This window comes from Mauremys mutica, chromosome 7 (assembly GCF_020497125.1).
Source record: "Mauremys mutica isolate MM-2020 ecotype Southern chromosome 7, ASM2049712v1, whole genome shotgun sequence".
Lineage (NCBI taxonomy): Eukaryota > Metazoa > Chordata > Testudines > Geoemydidae > Mauremys > Mauremys mutica.
Genome location: NC_059078.1, coordinates 51,856,662 through 51,879,317, shown reverse-complemented (window position 1 = coordinate 51,879,317; position 22,656 = coordinate 51,856,662). Strand labels below are relative to the sequence as shown.

The window sequence follows — 22,656 nt, the reverse complement described above, 5'->3', positions numbered from 1 at the left end:
CCACCGCCTGTGGCGGCTCGGAGTTCCAGGATGCCCCCGCCGCTGGAGGCAGGAGTGGTACCCTGCAGCTCCCAGCCACCGCAGGGGGACCCTGCAGCTCCCAGCCACCACAGGCTGAAGTCAAGGAGGTCTCTGGAAGTCAAGGAGTCCGTGACTTCCGTGACCTCCGTGATAAAATTGTAGCCTTACCCATAATGGAATTAGGCCAGGATAGCAGGGTTACCATCAGTACTCTTTGGGCAAAGTGCATGGGAACGTTAAATGACTTTGGTTTAATATCCCATCCAAATGACAGACACTCCAGCAGCACAACATCAAGTAAGAGCCTTGCTCTACTACTAACTCAGAGGGAGTGTGGCACCTACTGAATCAGCAGCACCACTTCCTGTGGCACTAGCAATAGGAAAACCTGGGACCTGAACAATAAGGACCCAGATTCACTACAGGCATAAGCAGGAGCAACTTCATTGAAGTCAACGGAATTGCACTGCTTTATACCAATGGTGAAAATCGGCTCCAAATTGTTGTTTTTATGCCAGTTTTCTTAATTAAAAAAATATATCTGGCATACCCAAACTATATATTGTACTTAAGTAGAACTGGTTACAAATAGGATGTTTTTCAGTGTTTTCTCATTAGATGTCTTTAAAATCTTGAGAAACAATTGATTTAATATCATACAGCAACAGACAAGGGTATAATAGTCAATCCCCCAATCTAACTCTAACCAAACACCAGAGCCAAAGTTCAGCCACCTGTAGGAGCCAAGCTTTCAATCACCTTGGACAGCCACCCTGGTCTTTACAGTGACCAGGAAACCCTGAGCAGGCCTAGCAAATTTGAGATCCACATGGATGTTAAAGTCCATGTGGATCTCTGGAGGATTCTCTGCACCTTGAGGTCTTTAAACCACGATTTGAGGACTTCAATAACTCAGACATAGGTTAGGGGTTTGTTACAGGAGTGGGTGGGTGAGATTCTGTGGCCTGCATTGTGCAGAAGGTCAGACTAGATGACCATAATGGTCCCTTCTGACCTTAAGTCTACGAATCATTGAGTGCTACCGGCCTCTGTGCCTGTGAAGATCTTTGTGCAATGCAACATGGTGAACCATACACCAGCAATGGTACTCCACCTGATCTTTATCCTACATACGCAATGGATGCACTCTATCAGAGCTAGTTTTAGAGCAGGATGTCTCTTACATTTTATATTGGACATAAACAGCACAGCCACATCGTCTCCCCAACAATCCCTCTTTAAATCACACTGTACCTAGTTCCCAGATGGAACCAACTGCACCAAAACCGGTCCTGCAGAATTATGCAGCCAAAGTAAGGAGCCTCATCCCTTATCAAGTCACGGATGATTACTAATTTATTCATCACCAGCCTTCCACTGAACAGCATGACCCCAAAGCCAGGATCCACTTCCAGTACCCTATTGTCCTGAGAAATAACAGGCAGTACAAATGTCTTGCTACAGGCCCCTGCCTAACATAAAATCTTCCTTCACCTTGTTTCCTCCTGCCCATAACCATAGGGCCTGAGGACTCAAAGCACTTGCAGCAGGCAGCAGCCACGTTCTATGCTCTTGGACACCCAAAGATGCCATTAAAGGGCTGCAGCCAAACAAGGACATGCCAAGCAAACTGCAAAGGCCATTTTCAGCAACTCTACCCTGCCACCCCAAATCAAATATGGTGAAATCCCAGCACAACCAAGATCCAAACACATGGCCCAAGTACATATTTAGGACTTGTCTACACAATGGGGTAATGCACCACAGTGGTGTGATTTATTTCTAAAGCACCCTAACTTGTTGCAAATTAATCAGCCTTTTGAGAGGGACTTTGTAAAGGCTTTTTTAGAAGTCTATTAAAACCTAAAAGGAAAATGCACCGACTTTTGCCATGTTGTTAATATCTGAATCTCAGAACAGAATCAGGATTCCCAGTAAACTGCTATATGGGCAAGCCCAGTATGCAGCCTCCTTACCTCCACCAGATGAGGTGTTGGGTTGAATCCACACATGTTGCAGACCTGCTGTTTACAGGTCGTACAGGTATTATAGTTGGAGGGTTCCCCGGAGCCCACATTGATCTCTGATTTGCAGAGGGGGCACAAGACCCTTTCCTTCGGCACTTCCTTTGGCTTGATGACTTGTTCTGCTTTTCCTTGCTTTGTAGCTGGGGCAGTCCCAGCCCTACTCTGTGCTCCAGATGCAGCACTTGAGGCTCTGAGTCCAGCTTCTTTGCTGGAATCACTAAAGACAATTTTTGGAGGCACTTTGCCAGGGGACTGCTGACTTTGCAGGGTGACCTCTGGCTGGACGGACATGAGTGTGCTTGCCTGGGTCAAAAGAGAAGCCCCAAACCCGAAGAGCTTTCCTGTGAGGCCCTCTTGGGGTTGCTCTTGTGCTGCAGCACTGTGGGGGGGTGCTGAAGTCTTTGCTGGGGAGTCTCCCATAGTCTGTCTCTGGTCACAGGAGGAAGGCTTTGCTTGATGCTGAGGGGAAGACCTCACCACTTCCTGAGGTGCAGCAGGTTTTGGCTGGCCTTGGGTGTATTGTTCCCTCTGTGTTGTAGCTGGGGGTGGTTTTGGTGACTCTGATTGCAGAACACCAGCACCATGCCTAATGCCTGGCTGCACAGTTCCTGGGGGTTTCTCTTGTCCTGTCATTCCCAGGGATGGAGGCTGGGGATGTTTGGCTGGGGAGTGGGATGGAGAAAGTGAAGAGGAATGCAGCTGCTGCTGGCTTTTGGAGCGAGGTGCGGTGGTCATGTCCATTCCCAAAGCTCTCTGCATCTGGCAATTCAAACATAACCATTCTTTCACCTACAAGGCAAAAAAGACAATGCAGTGAGTGATAGATACTGACCATGATCAAGGACAGGATCCGCACAGCCAATGGCAACACAAGCAGTTTTCTGTACCTGTCTACCAGCCTCACAACTAACTGCCCAGGCTCTGCTAACTCTGGGAACATAATTAAGGCACTACCAAAACCTCTCTATGCAGAGAAACATTTTGCTATTAGATACACATGAGTAGAGGGCTCTTTCAGGTACAATTCTTCTGTACCCCACCTGTGGCTAGAGACATGTGCAGAGAAGTGCACTGTTCTTGTATGTCCAATACCTTACAGCAGTGGTTCTAAACCTTTTTGGGCTCAGGACTCATTTATAAATGTTTATGGCCTGTCACAATGCAATAAGGGAGTGAAGGCCCTGGGGTGGTTTTGGTTGGCTCCTACCCCCTGGGGAAGTAGGATCCTGCCCAGCACTCACCTCTGTGCTGTGGGGCTGGCTGGGCTTGGCTCTCCACTTTGGGCATTGCAACTTCTGGGGTTGCAGTGCCCAGAGCCATAACCAGGGTGAGGTGAGCAGGGCAGCCGCCCAGGGTGAAAAGCTGCAGGGACAGAAAAATGGAGTGGTGGGGGGGTTATGTGCCTCCCCAGATTTCTGCCTTCAATTTAGCACAGAGGTTTCCAAACTGCATGGGGGCACTTCCCAGTTTGAAAACCATCACCTCCTGCTAGAAGACAGCTGATTGGAAGGTGGTGGGAGCCGCTCAGCTCGCTCTGGCCCCTAGTTCTCTGCCCAGAAGCCCTCCCTGCCCTACTCTCTGAGCCAGGCCACCTCTGCACAGCTGGGCACTACCCGGGCAGCAGCAAACGAGTGCCTCAGGAAGCATCTCATGGCAGGTAGGCTCTGCGGGCAGAGGCTGTCTTCAGGGGGTGGCACCAGCTGGCATTGGGCTTCTTTGGGGCAGAGGCAAGAGTGAGTTGAGCACAGCTCTGCGATATGCCGACCGCCCTGCCTGGGGATTGTCATCTCTCCCGGGCAAGCAAACTGTTGACTGTGAAAGCAAAAGGCTAGTTTTCACTCCATAAATCAGGATTTACTCGATGGAAATTAAAAGTATAAAATGCCTTGGCTAAGTAGCGATAAATGAAAAACTCCCCCCTTGAGAGACATTCCCTGTGTCACACTAATGTCTGCATTAAGTTTAATTAAAGAAGCTGTATAGGAGCTGTGAGCCTTTTGATTCTAAGAATCCCCAGGATGCCCATGCAGCTGTATAAATATTAATATATAAAACTGTTTGCAGGATAATCAGCTCTGCATACGTAGTGCTTCTCTGAGACAAGCAATTAGGGCCCTAAAAAGGAAAACACCATTCACAAATGAGACCTGCCTAAGCCATAAAAGTCCTGGACTGTTAACTGGAAACTGAGAACGCTGCTGACCTGACCTTCAGGACACAGGATGTGTCCAGCACTTCTACCCAATGAACCATGAGGGGGCACACTGTACTTCTGCTCGTACAGAGGGCATGTAGAGCTTGCTTGGCCTAGCTAGAGGGGGTGCAGCTGATGCCAGTTGGCAACAGATTCAGAACCAAGGTACAAACTAGTACCCCACTCACATAGCTTCACCTTCTACATGGGCAAGCCATGCACATAGCCATGAGGGACAGACACCAACAGCAATCCTAGCTGGATGTACCCAGGCTAAATATGGCAAGGCAGTACCCACACCATAGTTAAGGGGGTAACTACATTCCCATTATAACTGGATTTTTCCTCCTCCTAATATGCTCAGAAAAAAAATTATTACTGGCTCCAAATATTCCTATTAATGTAAATGACAACACTTTTTAAAATTCTGCTCTCAGCCTTAGTGATATGTAGTAGTAAGTTTCACAGGCTAATTATGTGGTGTGTAAAGAAGTATTTGCTTTTGATCCGTGTTAAATCTGTTGCCTTTTCAGTTCATTGAGTGTCCCATTGTTCTTGTATTATAAGAGAGTAAACTGGACTGCCTCAAACCACTGTCTCTCATAACCATTAATCAATATACCACCTAGCATTTTAGTTGCCTTTCTCTGGACCTTTTCCCCATTATCTACTTTTTTAATCGGTTTCCCAAGTTTGAACCTAGTGAGGGTGTACAATTGATTTATAAAACTGTATGATAATATTTCAGTTGTATTCTCTATTGCTATCTAATACAGACTAACATTATGGGAGCTTTCTAACCCACTCCTGCACACTGAGCAAAGGTGTTTACGGAGCTGTCTGTAGAGATGCATGGATCTGTTTTCAGTTAGTGTATGGGGAATCCTCAGTGTGTATGGGGAATCCTGATTTTTCTTGCACTTACGTACATGTCTTTTCAACTGCTTAAACCCTTGGTTGTTTAGGCCTGTAACAGGGTGCCTGGAGGCAGGGCTGGCATTCGACTCGCTAGGGCCAGGGCAGAAAATAGGGAGAGGGTACCCCATGGCAGGCATGTGTGATGGTCTCTGGAGGCGGAGCCAGTGCTGGCCACAGAGGCGTTGACACTGACCCACAGGCCGGGTGGCTCATTGAGGTGAGTCAGGGGCTGGAGGTGGCGCTCCTGCACCGACCCCCGCTGCCCAGCGCTGAAGAATGTAACTTAGCTTCGCAGGGCCTTGGCAATTGCCCTGCTTGCCACCCTCTAATGCCAGCCCTGCCTGGAGGGCCAGGCAGTGTAGCAGTTGGTACACCCGACTTCCAGCCCCTTGCTTCCCTAGTCAAGGAGCCTCAGTCTTTTATGCAATGGGGTATGGGAACCTGGGCCCTCCATCTCTGTTGGGTCCAGCCCAATGTCCTGAGAGTCGACCCCGGACCAGGGGGCCCCCAGCAGGGAGTCTAAACCCATTGCCCTGGGCTACTTTCTACCACCATCCCTTCAGTTTGGGGCATGGCTGTGTGATATTATTGACATGAACTGTGACCGTATAGATCATTGTTGCAACCAAGGTCATACAGTGGCATGAAATCTTGTACAAAGGAGGTCACGTAAGGTGTCCATGAAACGATTATGATTTGCTGGTAATGATTATGCTATCTGTCTGTGTGGATCATTTTTGTATTTAAAGTTATAAATATTGGCTCTATACTGTCTGTATTTCAAACCTGTGCTATGCTTCTGAGTGAAACCCCAGACAATTTGGCATCAGCACTCCCTAGCCTGCTTGATGGCCCATTAAGGACCATCAGCTGTACAACTGATCCATTGAGAGAAGGCAGATGCACCTTGTGACTCAGCAATGCATGCAGGGACATGCCTATGGACAGAACTCTAAGGTTTTTCAATGCCATGTGCTGGGTGGCTTGTGGTTGGAACAAAGAAAGCACAAGCCACATGGCAAAAGGACTATAAAAGGAAGCAGCAGCATCTCCATTTGGTCTAAATCCTGCTTCTTACTTCTGGAGGAACCTTGCTACAAACTGAAGCTCTGAAAAAAGGACTGAATGACCCATCCAAGCTGTGGATGTACTCCAGAGACTTGATTTAAACCGGCAGTTTATTCCATCACCGCTACAAGCCTGAACCAAGAACTTTGGCATTACTGTATGTAATTGGTTCCATTTACCCAATTCTAACTCTCATCTATATTTCTTTCTTTTTATGAATAAACCTTTAGATTTTAGATTCTAAAGGACTGGCAACAGAGTGATTTGCAGGTAAGATCTGATTTGTATATTGACCTGGGTCTGGGGCTTGGTCCTTTAGGATTGAGAGAACCTTTTTTATTTTACTGGGGTATTGGTTTTCATAACTATTCATCCCCATAACAAGTGACACTGGTGGTGATACTGGAAAACTGGAGTGTCTAAGGGAATTGCTTGTATGACTTATGGTTAGCCAGTGAGGGTGGGTAAGACCGAAGTCCTCTCTGTTTGGCTGGTTTGGTATGCAAGAGACCCAAGCTTTGGGCTGTGACTGCCCTGCTCTAAGCAATTTGTCCAGAATTGATATTCTCAGTTGTGTACCACCAGAGGCAGCATTGTTACAGTGGCGTAGTCATGCTAGTGCCCACAGAACCAGGTCAATTAAGCTTTGGATCAGAACCCCACGCTATCCAAATTTGAATTTTGGTATTTAGAGTTTTGTTTGTTAAAGATCAGTGACCATGAGCCAGAAAGCATCAGCAGAAGCAATGAAATTGCAAGCCCTGAGAGACAGCCTGCAATTTGAACATAATCAAAACCTGGCAGAAATTTGAATGAGAGAGAAGCAAACCTTGGCTCAGCTGGAAAAGGAAGCTAAGGAAAAGGCTGCTGAGAGACAATAAGAAGATGCTGGAAGAGAGGAAAGGGCTTATAAGAGGCACATGGAGGGTATGGCTGTTGAGGAGAGAGTTGCCAGACTTAGACTCCAAGTCAAAAAAAGCAATGGAAGAACAGCAGAAACTGTATCCTCTTGGAAGTCCAGTTTATAACAGTTAGTATGTTGTATTACTCTGTCCAGTTTTGCTATGGCCAGGGAGAGGGTAATTTTAACCTGGGAAAGGTGGCAAAAAGCTGTTTGTCTGTGAATGAAGTTTCTGAATGTTTGTCTAATGTCTCACAAGTGAATCTGAAATTAGAACAAGCACAGAAAGAACTCATTGGTCTGGAAAATGTTTCTCAGGAGCAGATTAAAGTGGATGGTCAGGTTAAAGCCCTAGCTGAGGAAGAAAAGGGTAGATTTTTGATGGGAGAGGAAGCCAGGAAATTTTGGAGGAGCCTAGGCAGCCTTGTGAACTGATGGCTTTGTTTAATCAGCAGTTTGGGAAGGCAAGTATAATGGAAGATGAGTGTCCCTATACCTTACCTGTTACCTGTGTGGAGAATTGTGACAATGGAGGAAATGTGCCCATGTCTGTTGAGGGTAATGACTTGCCTATGGAGGGAGCTATCCCAGTCTCCAAGCAGTTGTCTGTGAACAGCTCTGTGCGCTGGGACAAGGGAAATGAGATCCCAAGCTGTGTGTCTGGTAAAGGAGAATGTGTCTCCAGTTGTTTGTCTGTGGAGCAGACAGAAGGTGCCTTTCAGCCTCTGATGGTTGAAGGTAGTGCAGTTGTCTCAGAATTGGTTCTGGATTCAACTAAAGCCCAGAAAGGGAATGGTCCTACGTTTGTGTCTGCTAGGGAGAATGGCACTGTAACTAGGTTACATCCAGTTAGTGTCTTAGCAAAATCCCAGAGACCAGACAATTCTGGTGCTTGTATTTTGCCTGTTGCTAATGTGTGCTGGGAAAAGGTGTAGCAACTCTGTCTAATCAGGGTGATATCCTAGCCAGGGCACAAGAAAAGCATAAAGGTGATTTGATTGTGTTACCTACTGAAAGTTTGGAAACTTGTAGCAAGAAGGAAAAAATTCCTAAACTTGTATGTGGCAAAGGGAAGGAGAATACTTCTGACCTTTTGACTATGAAATCTAGTAGTTTGCCTGAAAGGGAATTGTGTACAAATCCGCCTGATGAGCCAAAAGTGATCCTGGATGTAAGTGAGACCCAGAAAGAGTCTGTTGTCGCTCAGGAAAGTGTTCCTTTAGAGCAAGCCCTAGGTGAAGAGGGTAAAGGCAGATTTTCTGTGTGGGGTGAATTGTTGCTTAGAGAAGCTCCCAGGGAAAGGAATCCTCATGGTAATCTGTGCAAGCAATTGCTGCAACTGAAGGATGTGGAGGTGATTTAATCAAGGAAGTTTCTGTTCCTAACAGCCAGAAATTTTCTGTTGTGAATGGATCCACTGACTTTCCTTTTGAAAGATCCAGTGTGGATACCTCTGAAAAGGTCTCAGATGGAGTAAAAGCTATTAAGAAAGTTGAACAGCCCTGTAACCAAGTGGCTGTGGGTGACCAGTTTGTTGGGAAAACAATGTTGTTGGAACAGAAATGTCTCCATGTAGATTCTGTGAGTAAACAGTCTGTATCTCAGGTTCAGAGGGAAGACTGGGTAGCTGAGTCTGCAGAGCAGGACAGCTGTGCAGTTAATCTCTTGAGAGGGCAGGTATACTCTCATCTCTAGACACTTTGGATATGATTTGTAATCTCTCAGTGGATTTAACATCTGATTCCATGTGGAAGCAGAGGTTGGTAATGGAAGGACCACAGAACTTTGAGTCTAACTTGCCAGTGAAAATGGATGGTATATCTTTAAGACAGAGTCCAGCCTTGGAAATGGTAGCAGTCAAGGATCTGAAAACTGGTGAACAGGCTCCTGTCTGTGTTGATGCAAATTACCTGGCTGACAGGGAGAAGAAAGACTTGCTAATAGCTGTTAGCACAGAGGGCACATCCAATCAGCCACTGAATTCTGTTAAGCAAGAAAAGTCAGGGTTTAATCCTTCAGGACAAGGAGGAAAGAGAGAACTTAATTTTGCAAAGGGAAGCCACAGGTTAACCCTAAAAGGCCCAAATCCCAATGGTGTTGAGCCAAATGTATGGCATGACAAACATGATTGTAGATGGACACTTGCAATGAATTTGTTGTTATTGCTAATGGTAATTTGTGTACCTAATGTGTTGCTGTTACCAAGAACTGTAAAAAAAACCTGTACAATGTGCCTAATCTTTTGAAAAAGCCCTTGAACATGTTAAAAGGAATACATAAGAACACACTTTATGTTAAAAGGCCTTGTTACACTAATGTTGCACAGTTAGTGCCTATAAACAGTCTTGGAACTTTTCACAGGAGAAAAGACACTCCACACCTAATGTGCTGTATGAAAAGGGAAACTGAGGCACACTACCATATTGCTTTCACCACTAAATGACAAGATTTCTATACTATGCACAACATTAATATCTACATTGTCTTGATATTAATTGGGTTCCAAACATTTGCTAGAGCTTATCATAGAATCATAGAATATTAGGGTTGGAAGAGACCTCAGGAGGTCATGTAGTCCAATCCCCTGCTCAAAGCAGGACCAACACTAAATCATCCCAGCCAAGGCTTTGCCAAGCCGGGCCTTAAAAACCTCTAAGGATGGAGATTCCACCACCTCCCTAGGTAACCCATTCCAGTGCTTCACCACCCTCCTAGTGAAATAGTTTTCCTAATATTCAACCTAGACCTCCCCCACTGCAACTTGAGACCATTGCTTCTTGTTCTGTCCTCTGCCACCACTGAGAACAGCCTAGCTCTGTCCTCTTTAGAACCCCCCCTTCAGATAGTTGAAGGCTATCAAATCCCCCCTCACTCTTCTCTTCTGCAGACTAAATAACCCCAGTTCCCTGAGCCTCTCCTCGTAAGTCATATGCCCCAGCTACCTAATCATTTCCATTGCCCTCTGCTGGACTCTCTCCAATTCGTCCACATCCCTTCTGTAGTGGGGGGACCAAAACTAGACGCAATACTCCAGGTGTGGCCTCACCAGTGTTGAACAGCGGGGAATAATCACTTCCCTCGATCTGCTGGCAATGCTCCTACTAATACAGCCCAATATGCCATTGGCCTTCTTGGCAACAAGGGCACGCTGCTGACTCATATCCAGCTTCTTGTCCACTGTAATCCCCAGGTCCATTTCTGCAGAACTGTTGCTTAGCCAGTCGGTCCCCAGACTGTAGCAGTGCCTGGGATTCTTCCGTGCTAAGTGCAGGACTCTGCACTTGTCCTTGGGAACCTCATCAGATTTCTTTTAGCCTAATCCTCCAATTTGTCTAGGTCATTCTGGCCCCTATCCCTACCCTCCAGCATATCTACCTCTCCCCCCATCTCAGTGTCATCTACGAATTTGCTGAGGGTGCAATTAATCCAATCATCCAGATGATCATTAATAAAGATGTTGAACAAAACTGGCCCCAAAACCGACCCTTGGGGCACTCCGCTTGATGCCAGCTGCCAGCTAGACATCGAGCCATTGATCACTACCCGTTAAGCCCGACAATCTAGCCAGCTTTCTATCCACCTTATAGTCCATTCATCCAATCCATACTTTTTTAACTTGCTGGCAAGAATACTGTGGGAGACCGTATCAAAAGCTTTGCTAAAGTCAAGATATATCACATCCACTGCTTTCCCCATATCCACAGAGCCAGTTATCTCATCATAGAAGGCAATCAGGTTGGTCAGGCAGTTGACTGTTCCAGATCACCTTCCTCTCCTCCAAGTGCTTCAAAATGGATTCCTTGAGGACCTGCTCCATGATTTTGCCAGGTACTGAAGTGAGGCTGACTGGTCTGTCATTCCCCAGGTTCTCTTTCTTCCCTTTTTTAAATATGGGCACTATATTTGCCTTTTTCCAATCATCCAGGACCTCCCCTGATTGCCATGAATTTTCAAAGATAATGGCCAATGGCTCTGCAATCACATCAGCCAACTCCCTCAGCACCCTTGGATGCATTAGATCTGGACCCATGGACTTGTGCACGTTCAGCTTTTTTAAATAGTCCTTAACCAATTCTTTCACTACTGAGGGCTGCTCACCTCTTCCCCATACTGTGTTGCCCAGTGCAGCAGTCTGAGACCTGACCTTGTCTGTGAAGACCGAGGAAAAAAAGCATTGAGTACTTCAGCTTTTTTCACATCATCTGTCACTGTGTAGCCTCTCTCATTCAGTAAGGGTCCCACACTTTACCTGACCTTCTTCTTGTTGCTAACATACCTGTAGAAACCCTTCCTGTTACCCTTCACATCCCTTGCTAGCTGCAACTCCAATTGTGCCTTGGCCTTCCTGATTACACCCCTGCAGGCTCTAGCAATATTTTTATACTCCTCCCTAGTCATCTGTCCAAATTTCCACTTCTTGTAACCTTTCACTTCTTGTAAGTTTGTATGGATAAAGTATCTATGTTCTTTAGCTCTTGGCAAGATAACATGAGACATACAGGAACCATGCTGCAAGAGCAGATCCAATCCACTATTGTTCTAACCAAGTCTTACCTTGAGTTTGTAAAGAAATTCAATAATTTTATTGAACATGACTTAGATAAACCATTTATGTTATACACTGATACGGCTTCTAACCCAATACTAGCTGTAGTAAGGCAGAACCAAGGATGGGTAGGGTGACCAGATACAGGTGCACAGCCCTGACCAGAGCCAGAGGCACACTGGTCTGCCTGGCCCTGTGCTACCAGCGTGCCCCTTCCTGTAGGGGGTGGGCCCATGTTGCGCCACACAGCTCCCATGCCCAGAACCCCCTGGATCTACTATGCCCAGAGCCCCCCTACAACCCTTCCACCACAAATGCACAGTGCTGTGCACACACACCCCGCCCAGCGCCCCCCTGCCCACAGCCCCACCACAGCTGCCCAGCACCCCACACAGAACCTCCCACTCGCTCGTTTCCCAATACACAGATTTCCCCTCCCTCCCTTCCTTCCTCCCTCCTAGTGCCCTTCCCCACAGCCCCACCACAACTACACAATGCCCCACACAGACTTGCACTGCCCATTGCCCTGACACACACAAACCTCCCCCATTGCCCAGCACCCTCCACACCCTCACAGCCCAGCACCCCCCCACACACCTCCCAGACACTCACTCCATCACACCCTGCCCCCTTCCCTGGCCGCACTTACCAGCCCTGCTGGGAGGTCTTTGGCTCCTAGGGTGAGAGCGGCGAGGGGGGGTCTCCAGATTCTCCACGTGCTGTACCCACCACAAGCACGAGCTCCGTGGCTCCCACTGGCCGGGAAAAGTGCCAATGGAAGCTGCTGGAGTCACGGAGAGGGGCTTGCAGGCACCAGCAGCATGCAAAACCCCTCCCCACCCTAAGAGCCAGGGGGCAAGGTGGGGAGTCCCGGTGGTGCTCACTTGGGGTGGCTCCTGTCCCGGGAAGCATCCGGCAGGCTGGTCCCACTGGCTCCTAGGGTCGTGGGTTGGGTTGGGTTGGGGGGGGGGGAGCGGAGGGCTCTCTGCCCGCTCCCGGTGCCTGCAAGCCCCGCCCCTGCAGCATGTGGTCCTCCTGCCAGCAGGCGGGCACTGAAAGCTGCCCCAGGAAGCGGTAAGCAGCGGTGCCACGGCTGCAGTGCCACAGCTGCGGTCTGGACGGTCCCCGATATCAGGACAAATGGTGTCTCAACCAATGTAAGGTTGGGACATGGGACAAGTCCCCTAAAATCAGGACTGTCCCGATAATATTGGGACATCTGGTCACCCTAAGGATGGGGAGCTCTTGGGATGTAGTTAGTGATGTTTGTGTCATCCCTTCCTGCATCAACTTTGCATTGGGGGTGTGACGTTATTGACATGAACTGTGATCGTATAGATCATTGTTGCAACCAAGGTCATATAGTGGCACAAAATCTTGTACAAAGGAGGTCACGTAAGGTGTCCATGAAATGGTTTGCCATTGCTGTATGTAATTGATTCCATTTAAGCAATTCTAACTCATCTATATTTCTTTCTTTTTATGAATAAACCTTTGGGTAGGGAAACCATAAGTTTGGGAAACCATAAGTTTGGTCAGGCCAAACCCCAAAATGTCTCCCTGCTTCAGTCACCCAGCTACCTCCACTGCCAGTGACTCCTAGTGCTCCTCCACAGTCTCCCTTGGCTGGGGAAACAGTCCTTACTGCCTGGTGGCTGCCTCAGCTGGCAGGCTAGTACCCCTTTCTCTCTGGTAGGGAGGCTGCTAGCTCCTGCCTCTTTGCCTGTCAGCCCCCAACTGAGCTAGGTCCTCTCTGTCCTCCGCTCTCCAGGCCTGGCATTGGCTGCAGGACTAGCTGGGGCTCCAAGGCTCTCTTTAACCTATGCCATGCTGGCAGGCAGTTTCTCCACTTCATCACAAGGTCCTTCTGTTTTCCATACAGTCCTCTCTAGACTTACCTAAATTAAGTACTTTTGCATCATCCATAAAGTTTGACATTTCATTGTTCAACTGCTTCTGCAGATCATGAATACTGATATTATATAACCCCAGCTCTGGGGCACCCTCTTATGAACTTCCCTTCATATTAAGAACCAGCAGAGCTGAGAAAGTGATGGAGCAAAAGTGGGTTTTAGTCTTGTTTTGCTCTTCCCTGATTCTGGGGCCAGCTGAGGACTAACCTGCTTGCCTCAGGTGTGCTCTAAATTATATATGGCTGCACAAGTTCCCAAGGGGCCATTCCACAGCTAGGGATCCCCAGAACACAAGAATAACTGGCCATGCCTGCTCCCCTGCCACACCCCCAACCCCACACCCTATGCTGGGGCCAGGAGGGCTATGGGATAGACCTAACCCAACCATCTTTGGGTCATGGTGCTCCGTTTTGGTACAATGCCTCCCTCAAGGATGTTGAGCTACTATATTCACAAGTTACTTCTTGAGTATTTCACTTAGGACTAAATTAAGAGCAGCCTCAATTCTTCTCCAACAATTACACATGCTGATTGTTTCTCCAGAGTCCTATATGAGCAGTTTCAGGGGCGGCTCTAGCTTTTTTGCTGCCCCAAGCATGACAGGCAGGCTGCCTTTGGCGACACACCTGCAGGAGGTCCCTGGTCCCACAGATTTGGCGGCGAGCCTGCGGGAGGTCCGTCGGTCCTGCGGCTTCGGTGTACCTGCTGCAGAATTGCAGCCGAATCCGCGGGACCGGCGGACCTCCCACAAGCAAGCCGCCGAAGGCTACCTGACTGCCGCCCTCGCAGGAGTGCTGGTGCCTGGAGCCGCCACTGGCAGTTTAACCAGTTTAGATTTGGGTAGTTCAAGGTATTACTATTTAGCAGATTTCATGATCTCTTTGCTCTGTCTCAACATTGTGCCCTTGCTATCAGTATTCTAATCTATAGGCCAAAGATCCTGTAATTGCATTCTCATAACTTGGGATTTCTCCTCATTACTCTACTTCATGGCAGTTTCTGTTGTTACTGACATGTCCAGCAGATGTCATTGTCTCGAATGCTCATCAGCACATCAGCTTCCCCCAGCTCATAGTTGAAATAGTCCCTAAAAACTTGTTAGCTTTCTGGGACCCCTTTGATTAAAGGCAGAGCCCATCCCTTCTGAGCATGCTCTCTCGACTCCAAAGAGTCCTCCAGTACCTAATGCATTTAAATCTCTCCTCTTTATATTCTCATACAGAGTTTGAAACCCTATCCTTTCAAACTATTACCCAGAGATCAGAGGCACCTTTACTGCTGAACTACTCCTGCAGGGGAGGAATCCTTGAATCCCCTTGTGCAAGGGGCATGAGGCTACAGAAAAAACAGCTGCTAACCTGTTCAGTAACTGTTGTTCTTTGAGTGATTGCACATATCCATGCCACTTCTGGTGTCTGTACATCCAGTGCACTGCCATCAGAAACTTTTTCCCTGTTGGGTGGCTTGAGTGCCCTCTGCTGCCACATGCCACTGCATGCAGGCATATAGGGAAGAGCTGCCTCCAGCCCCCTTCTGGTAGTTCTTGCTAGAGCTCCAGTGTAGAGGTGTAGGAGGGTGAGTTGTGGAATGGACATGTGCAACACATCTTGAAGGACAACAGTTACCAAATAGGTTAGTAAACGCTTTTACTTCTAGTGATTGCCACATGTGCATTCCAATCTTAGTGATTCACAAACCGTGAAACAGAAAGTGGGATTAGAGCCTATTTGAATAAAGATTGGAGAACAGCTCATCCAACTCTAGCATCTTCTCTCAAGTCCTGAGTGACAGTGTAATGGGAAGCAAACATGTGGACTGAGGACCAGGTTGCTGCTCTACAAATGTCCAGAATTGGAGCATGTGCTAGAAAAGCCACCAAGGCCAACTGCAATCTCGTCAAACGAGTTGTGATTCTGCTAGGTGGGGTGATGTTCGCCAGGTCATAGCACACGTGTATACAAGAGACTATCCAAGAAGAAATTATCTGAGGGGTAGCCGTGTTAGTCTGGATCTGTAAAAGCAGCAAAGAGTCCTGTTGCACCTTATAGACTAACAGAAGTTTTGGAGCATGAGCTTTCGTGGGTGAATACCCACTTTGTCAGATGCATGTAGTGGAAATTTCCCGGGGCAGGTATATATATATATGCAAGCAAGAACCAGGCTGGAGAACTAACCTCGTTATCTCCAGCCTGCTTCTTGCTTGCATATATATACCTGCCCCTGGAAATTTCCACTACATGCATCCGACGAAGTGGGTATTCACCCACGAAAGCTCATGCTCCAAAACTTCTGTTAGTCTATAAGGTGCCACAGGACTCTTTGCTGCTTTTACTGAGTGGACAGTGATTCTCCTTTTATTCTATCTGCCACTGCTATGAACAGTTGGGAGGACTTATGGAAATGCCTTGTTCTGTCAAGGTAGAATGCCAAAGCTCTTCTGACACTTGAGTCTCAAGTGTGGTGGCTGGAACTAGTAAAAAAGAGGTTACAGTTTATTGTTTTCTGTTTGCTTATTTGGGGTAAGGGAAATAGAAACAGTAAAGCATAAACATGAGCATCAACAAAACAACTGCCAAGCTAGAGCTGGCCAGATTGGAGGGGGGGGAGAGAAAGAGAAAGAATGTGAGCACCAAAGGTTGGAAGCAGAGTTAAGAGCCAAAGAAAGGCAGGCAGAACAGCAGAGGACAGCAAGATGGCCACCAACAAGCCCTGGAAGCTGAGAAGCAAAAAGAGGAGAGAGAAGCAGCTGCCCATAAATAAGCTGGGAAGCTGGGAGAGGAAGAGGCCCAAGAAAAGGAGAAGGAATGGATGTATAACCTGGACATGATGGAAAAACATGGACTGATCCCAGAATCACTAATCTCTCCTTCCACTCAAGGAACCCTCAGCTTGGACAAGTTGTGTCCTGCACACAAGTAATTAGACAGCATTGAGGAATACCTTACAACTTTTGAAAGGCTATGTGAGGTTCATAATATTCTTGAGGACAGGCAAATCCCCACAGTGATTGCAAAACCATCTGGTAAAGCTTTGAATGTATTTAATTAAATGTTGATTCAGGAAGCTTTCATAGAATCCTAGATTGTTAGGGACCTCAGGAGATCATCTAGTCCAACCCCGTTCAAAGCAGGACCAATCCCTAAATCAGCCCCCTCAGGAATTGAACTCACAACTCTTGGTTTAGCATGCCAATGCTCAAACCACTGAGCTATCCCTCCCCCTCAATTTGATATATTGTGAACTTAAAAGGCTGTTTTACAAAGGTTTCAAATTACTCCTGCAATGTATAGGTTGAAAATTAGAAATCTCAAGAAAAGTGCTGGCATGAGTTATGGTGAATATGCTTATAAAATGTGTGACCTAATGGGAAAATGGTTAAAATGGAAGGGGACTGATGATTATAACTAATTGTTTGATCCCTTTGTTCAAGAAAATTTCCTAAGTATATACACTGAAGATGTTAGAAATAGTGCGTGGGATACATTTTTAAACTCTGTGAAAGAAATGGCCACTCTGGCCGATTCTTTTGTGTGAGCCCAGATGCCCAATAAGTGCAAGCCACAGAATGAGGGGTACAAACACAGTGTAAAAGGGAGATCCTGTTTTACCGCTGGGAAGGAGGGTCGTTGGAAGCCCAGACACTCACCCCCACAAAATCGTTCCCCTCCTGGAAATCCTCATCACAAGCCTCCTGTGAAGGAGGAGTGTCCAAGAAGGTGTTTCCAGTGTAACTCCAGTGAGCACCTGAGAAATCAGTACCCTGAGCTAAAAGATGCTAATCCCCATCCAACCCATAATAATGAAGCTGTCCTTAACACAGAAGCCCCAGAGGTAGCTTCAGTTCATCTGACAAGCTTTGAGTTGCCTGAGTTCTAATAGAACATGCCTTGATACAAGATGACAGAGTTAACTTGTTCAGTTCATAAGAAATTCTAATGCAGTCTGACACCCAATTTGATAGTCTCAGTGTTGAAACAGCCTGTCCTCTGGATTTATTATCAAAAGAGAGAAAACATCTGGGTGATTTGCAGAATGGTTTTGTCCTATTGAGGTGATATACAAAACAGCTCATAAAATGACTCATGTTGAAATTAGCCTTTGCAGGAGATGAATGAGGTCTTGGAAAGAATACTGGTAAGCGATTTAAGAGAAATTTTGAAACCATTTTTTTGCAGAAATTTAGGATGAGGATGAAGAGTACCTCTGTCCTTCTGGAAGATGGTATAAAGTGGTCATACCACCAGTGATTGAATTTCACTCACTCTGGGAGCAGAGGTAATAGTCATCAAGAATGCTATCTTAATAGACAAATCATACAAAGAACAGGTGGACATAACTTCAAATGCAGGTTCTATCAGAGACAGGAGGAGTCTAATAGAAGGGAAAAATCCTTAACAGGCAGAAAAACATGTGTTCACCAAATATTTGAAGTGGCTATCATAGAATTGGAAAAAATTGCATCGCTAAACTGGAGGAATAGGCAGATCTTACTACTAGATGAACCTTAATATAACTCTTTAAAGAGATCTGAGGGCTTCAATGATAATCCAGGATGATAGGAACAGATGCACTGACAGGGTGAAAATTGAAGCCATATTGAAAACCATTTCCACTTGAAACTATAAGTAAGCCTCAGATCCTCCCTTCATGGAGCTCACTAACAAAAAATCATTTCTAGCCTCTGGAGTCTACTTCTTACAAGATTTACAAATCACACACTGCCCATCATTCAGGGAAATGGCTGCCTCATAGGCTGGACAGATCTTAAAATCAGAACTTGGCCTCCACCAGAGTAGTGGTATCTTGGTACTGAAGAAAACTCCTTAAAGGAATAAAAAGTTGTTTTTATTTCTTCTCACCCCCCACCCCACCCCACCCCAGACAGGCTAACAAGATGTTTACTACTAAAACTATGAGAAAACTAACACTATGTACACTCACAGTTACACAGAAGCCATAACCATGAGGAAGCAAAGGACTCTTGCTGCCTTAGGTGGTGAGAAGGAACTGTGTAGCTTCCCTTTATGTCTCAGGATATGGGCTCAGGGGCATGCAGGGCACATGTGCAACCTCAACAGGCAATGATGGCCAAAAACTCCAATCTCACATGTATGTAGTGGATACATACCGAGACTGGGATCCACGTGGACAAATTCTCAAAGAACAATGGAATGTTATGGAAAGTCAAGGCTGCAGTAGCGGCTAATAGAATTTGAAGTGAATTAGACAATCCTTTCATACAAAGAAAAAATCATGGTAATGCCACCCTGAGTGCACACTGGTACCCCTGCCAACCCTTCTCAAGATCCAAAAACTTCTGCTGAAAAAACTCATGGCTTGGTTTGATGTTAAATGCTACCTCTTTCTGTGGAAGCAGCTTCTAAGTGTAATAATAGTGTGTGGATATTTTGTGACAATTGCTGTAATTCTTGTCAGAAGAAGTTACCTTGTGCAGTAATGATGGTTCTTTGAGATGCCAGTCCCTATGGATGCTCCACTGTAGGTGTGTCTGCATCCCTGCGCTTCTGATTGGAGATCTTTGGTAGCAGTGTCCATTCGGCCCGCACCTGCGCTCTCCCTTCCTCATGCTCTGCCTTGAGCTAATTAGTGCTGTGTGGGCGAACCAGTTCCTTCTCTACCGCAGAGCCCCCATTGAGAACTCCAAAGTAGAGGGGAGGAGGGTAGATTGTGGAGCACCCATAGGGACACGCAACTTGAAGAACCGTCGTTACTGCACAAGGTGAGTAACTTCCTCTTCTTCTTCAAGTAGTGTCCCTATGGGTGCTCCACTGTAGGTATCCCCGATGAAGGGTTGGGGCTTCAGAGTCAAGTTCATTATGGATGACAATACTGTGGAGACTAAGAAGGCATCAGAAGCAGAGTCTCTAGTAATCACAGAGTGTTCTGCGAAAGTGTGAGCAGACAATTGAGTCGCTGCTCTGCAGATTTCTGGAATGGGAATATTTTTAATTAAGGCGACAGAAGTGGAAACCGATCTCGTGGAGTGTGTACAGATTCTGGATGGGGGTAAAAAATTGCAAGCATGATAGCAGTAGTTCTCTCATTTGGAGAGTCTCTGAACTAATAACACTGTGCCTTTTGATCTCTCCTCTTCTAATCTGTTTTCTCTTCCTCAAAAATTTCCTCTCAAGGTTCTGGGGCTCTGGGCACAGAGGCTGAAGGAGACAGTTTTGTTGATCCTCCATATGAGAGACTAGATGCCCGAGAAGCATGGTGTGAGTAGGCTGCCAATGGATCCCAGTAAGGCCACTGGGGTGCGGGGAATGGTAGGGGTCACACTACCCATGGGTGGTGTTAGGAGGCTTATTCCTTCACCCTCTCACTTCTCTGGTTCTTTTCGCATGAACAGAAAGCAACAATACCCAAAGTCTGAAGGTGCAAACAATTTGATATTTATTGGGGTGAACTTTCAGCAAGCAGAAACTTTCTGTTTCCATTCCCTGTTCCCATTCCCCCCTTAGCAAAACATGATCCCAATTCCCCCACCCCCAGTCCCTGTTCCCATTCCTCCCTTACTTCCTGAAGGGGGGAGGGATAGTTCAGTGGTTTGAGCATTGGCCTGCTAAACCCAGGATTGTGAGGTCAATCCTTGAGGGGGCCATTTAGGGATCTGGGGCAAAAATCTGTCTGGGGATAGGCCCTGCTTTGAGTAGGGGGTTGGACTAGATGACCTCCTGAGGTCCCTTCCAACCCTGGTATTCTATGACTGCAGACTATATGGTAAAACTTGAGTTCTGCTTAGCTATACCTTAACCAATCATTCTACTGAAATTTAACTAACCAATCCTAACATACTGTAACATGGTTATTTAACCAATTATATCCCACCACCTTAATTGGTTTACACCCAACAAAATTAATTATACAGCAGACAGAAACAATCACAGAACCAGACAGAGATTATACAGACAACCAATAGGGAAGTGGAGACTTCTGTATTGTTCTATCACTGTAATGAGGATTTCACATCGCAGCTATTGATAAGTGAGTTCTTGCCAGACAGGATGCTATTAAACAAAGTTTCCTTTTACATCTTCCTATCACCGCCAGAGAAAGGGAAAAGCCTGGAATATCAGGACAGGATTGTATTCCTAACAGCCCAATAGCACCTTATTTCAATGTGACTAGTTGGAATGTGAGGATGTGACCATACGCTTCCCAGTTTATGGCTGGCCTCTGCTGCTTAGCCAAAGGCCTTAGCCTAAGAACCAGGCCTCAGACTGTCACAGTAAAAAAAGGCCCTTACAGATACAGAGAGTGATTTTGATTCTTTCTTTTATACCTTTATAACTAGCTAAGTGATAAGAATACACCTAAATTCTTAATGTATAGGCCTTTACAGAAAGGCCTGAATATCTATATCCTAACACTTCACTCCTTTTTCTTCTTTTTCTATTGGGATCCTCCTGCCCAGGTATCCCTGGAAAAGCATAGGACATATGGGAACACATTTTTTGATAGGGCCAGGCATCAAGGTGGAAGGTGTCTTTCCCCCATCAGCTAGGTAATTTGCATGCAGATAGAGGCTTTCTTGGCTTGCCTCTGGATTCAAATCTATTAGCAGCTTAGAGACTGTCTTAAAAGGGACATATTTCACTTCCACCAGAGTTCTGATTACTTTTCGCTTTCATCTCCTGCTCCAAAACACACAGAGATCTGAAAAAGAAAGCAATCTATTGTGGCTCCTTTTGGAGCCCTAAAAGGATTTTAATTAAGTACTATGTTTTGTTTGCATTTCTTTTACCCCTTTTCCAATATACACTGCACACGTCCTGGGAAATAGTTTAACCTTTCTAACATTATATTAGCCATATTAATTTTACACAAGGTGTAACTGCCTTCCCCGTGCCCACTGAGTTTTCATGCACCCCCACCAAAGTGAAAGTCCGATTTCCCAGAGCCACCCCAAGGCTCAGTGTTCTCCCATTATTGCTCCCCTTTTCCTTTTCTTTTTCCTGTGTACACACACAAAATTCTATTTTGTTTAACATTCCTTGCACTAGAGAGTCCTGTGGCACCTTTAAGGTATAAATATTATTTATACCTGCCTCTAGAAATTTCCACTACATGCGTCTGACCAAGTGGGTATTCACCCACGAAAGCTCATGCTCCAAAACGTTTGTTAGTCTTAAAGGTGCCACAGGACTCTGTTGCTTTTTACAGATCTAGACTAACACGGCTACCCCTCTGATACTTGATTCCTTGCACTGCGATTACTTTTTTTTTTTTTTTTTACATAACTGTACCCCCGATTACACTTTTATCTTGTACAACCAGAAACAGTCAGGGGCAGTCAAGTTCCAATAGAAACCTCTGACATTCCTTTAGGGATTTTGATTACATTACCCAATAGTTAAATAATTTTGATTAGATTATTTCTCCGCCTGCTGCCTGCAGCAGTCCCTTATAGATCATTTCTGTGGGAAAAGGGCCCATTTTCCCTCAGAATAGCTGTAAAGGCTTCTGGGGACAGAAGCATAGTGGTGGTAGTAGCCACTCTACCTGAACCCCTGGTATAATTTAATTACCAAGCTTTCATCCAAAGTGACTGAACAGAGTTGCACATACAGTTACATTTATATAACTGGGTTTTATTATTAAACCAAAAACTTCCTTCTTGTAACACCACAACTGTTACCTTTACCATTTTTACAACTTCCAAATGTTTACTTTCCTCCAAACCCTGTATTATTAATTTTTGCAAAAGGCATTTGTAACTTTTCACTTACCTCTTTCACTCCTACATTTAGTTCTTTAAGGTAGTGCACTTTGTTTCTAAGAACTCAGCAACCAAGTACGATTACTGCCACACAGCTGCCTTAACCTGTGCTGTCTTTACCTTGAGACTGTTCAAAAGGCAGTAAAACATTTGTTTCCATGGTTGCCCATGGATCTTTTACTCCAAAAATTTCAGTGGAATACAGCAGACCTTCGTCATACTTTGTCCCAAACAAAACAAAACAAAAAACATTTCACATACGTATCCAAACTACCCTTCATTAAAACTTTAGAAAAAAGTGTGGAAAGGCAGGGGGAGAGGAGGGGGA

General features: G+C 45.9%; 1 protein-coding gene across 2 annotated transcripts in view; it reads right to left on the bottom strand.

Annotated features, from left to right (window-relative positions):
* The window catches only part of BSN (bassoon presynaptic cytomatrix protein), a 463,396-nt gene that overhangs the window by 311,406 nt on the left and 129,334 nt on the right, over positions 1-22,656 (bottom strand). For both annotated transcript variants that reach the window (XM_045023161.1, XM_045023160.1), the window contains exon 3: positions 1,998-2,837. In XM_045023161.1, the coding sequence (XP_044879096.1) occupies positions 1,998-2,837 (840 nt within the window). The remainder of the gene's footprint in view (positions 1-1,997; positions 2,838-22,656) is intronic.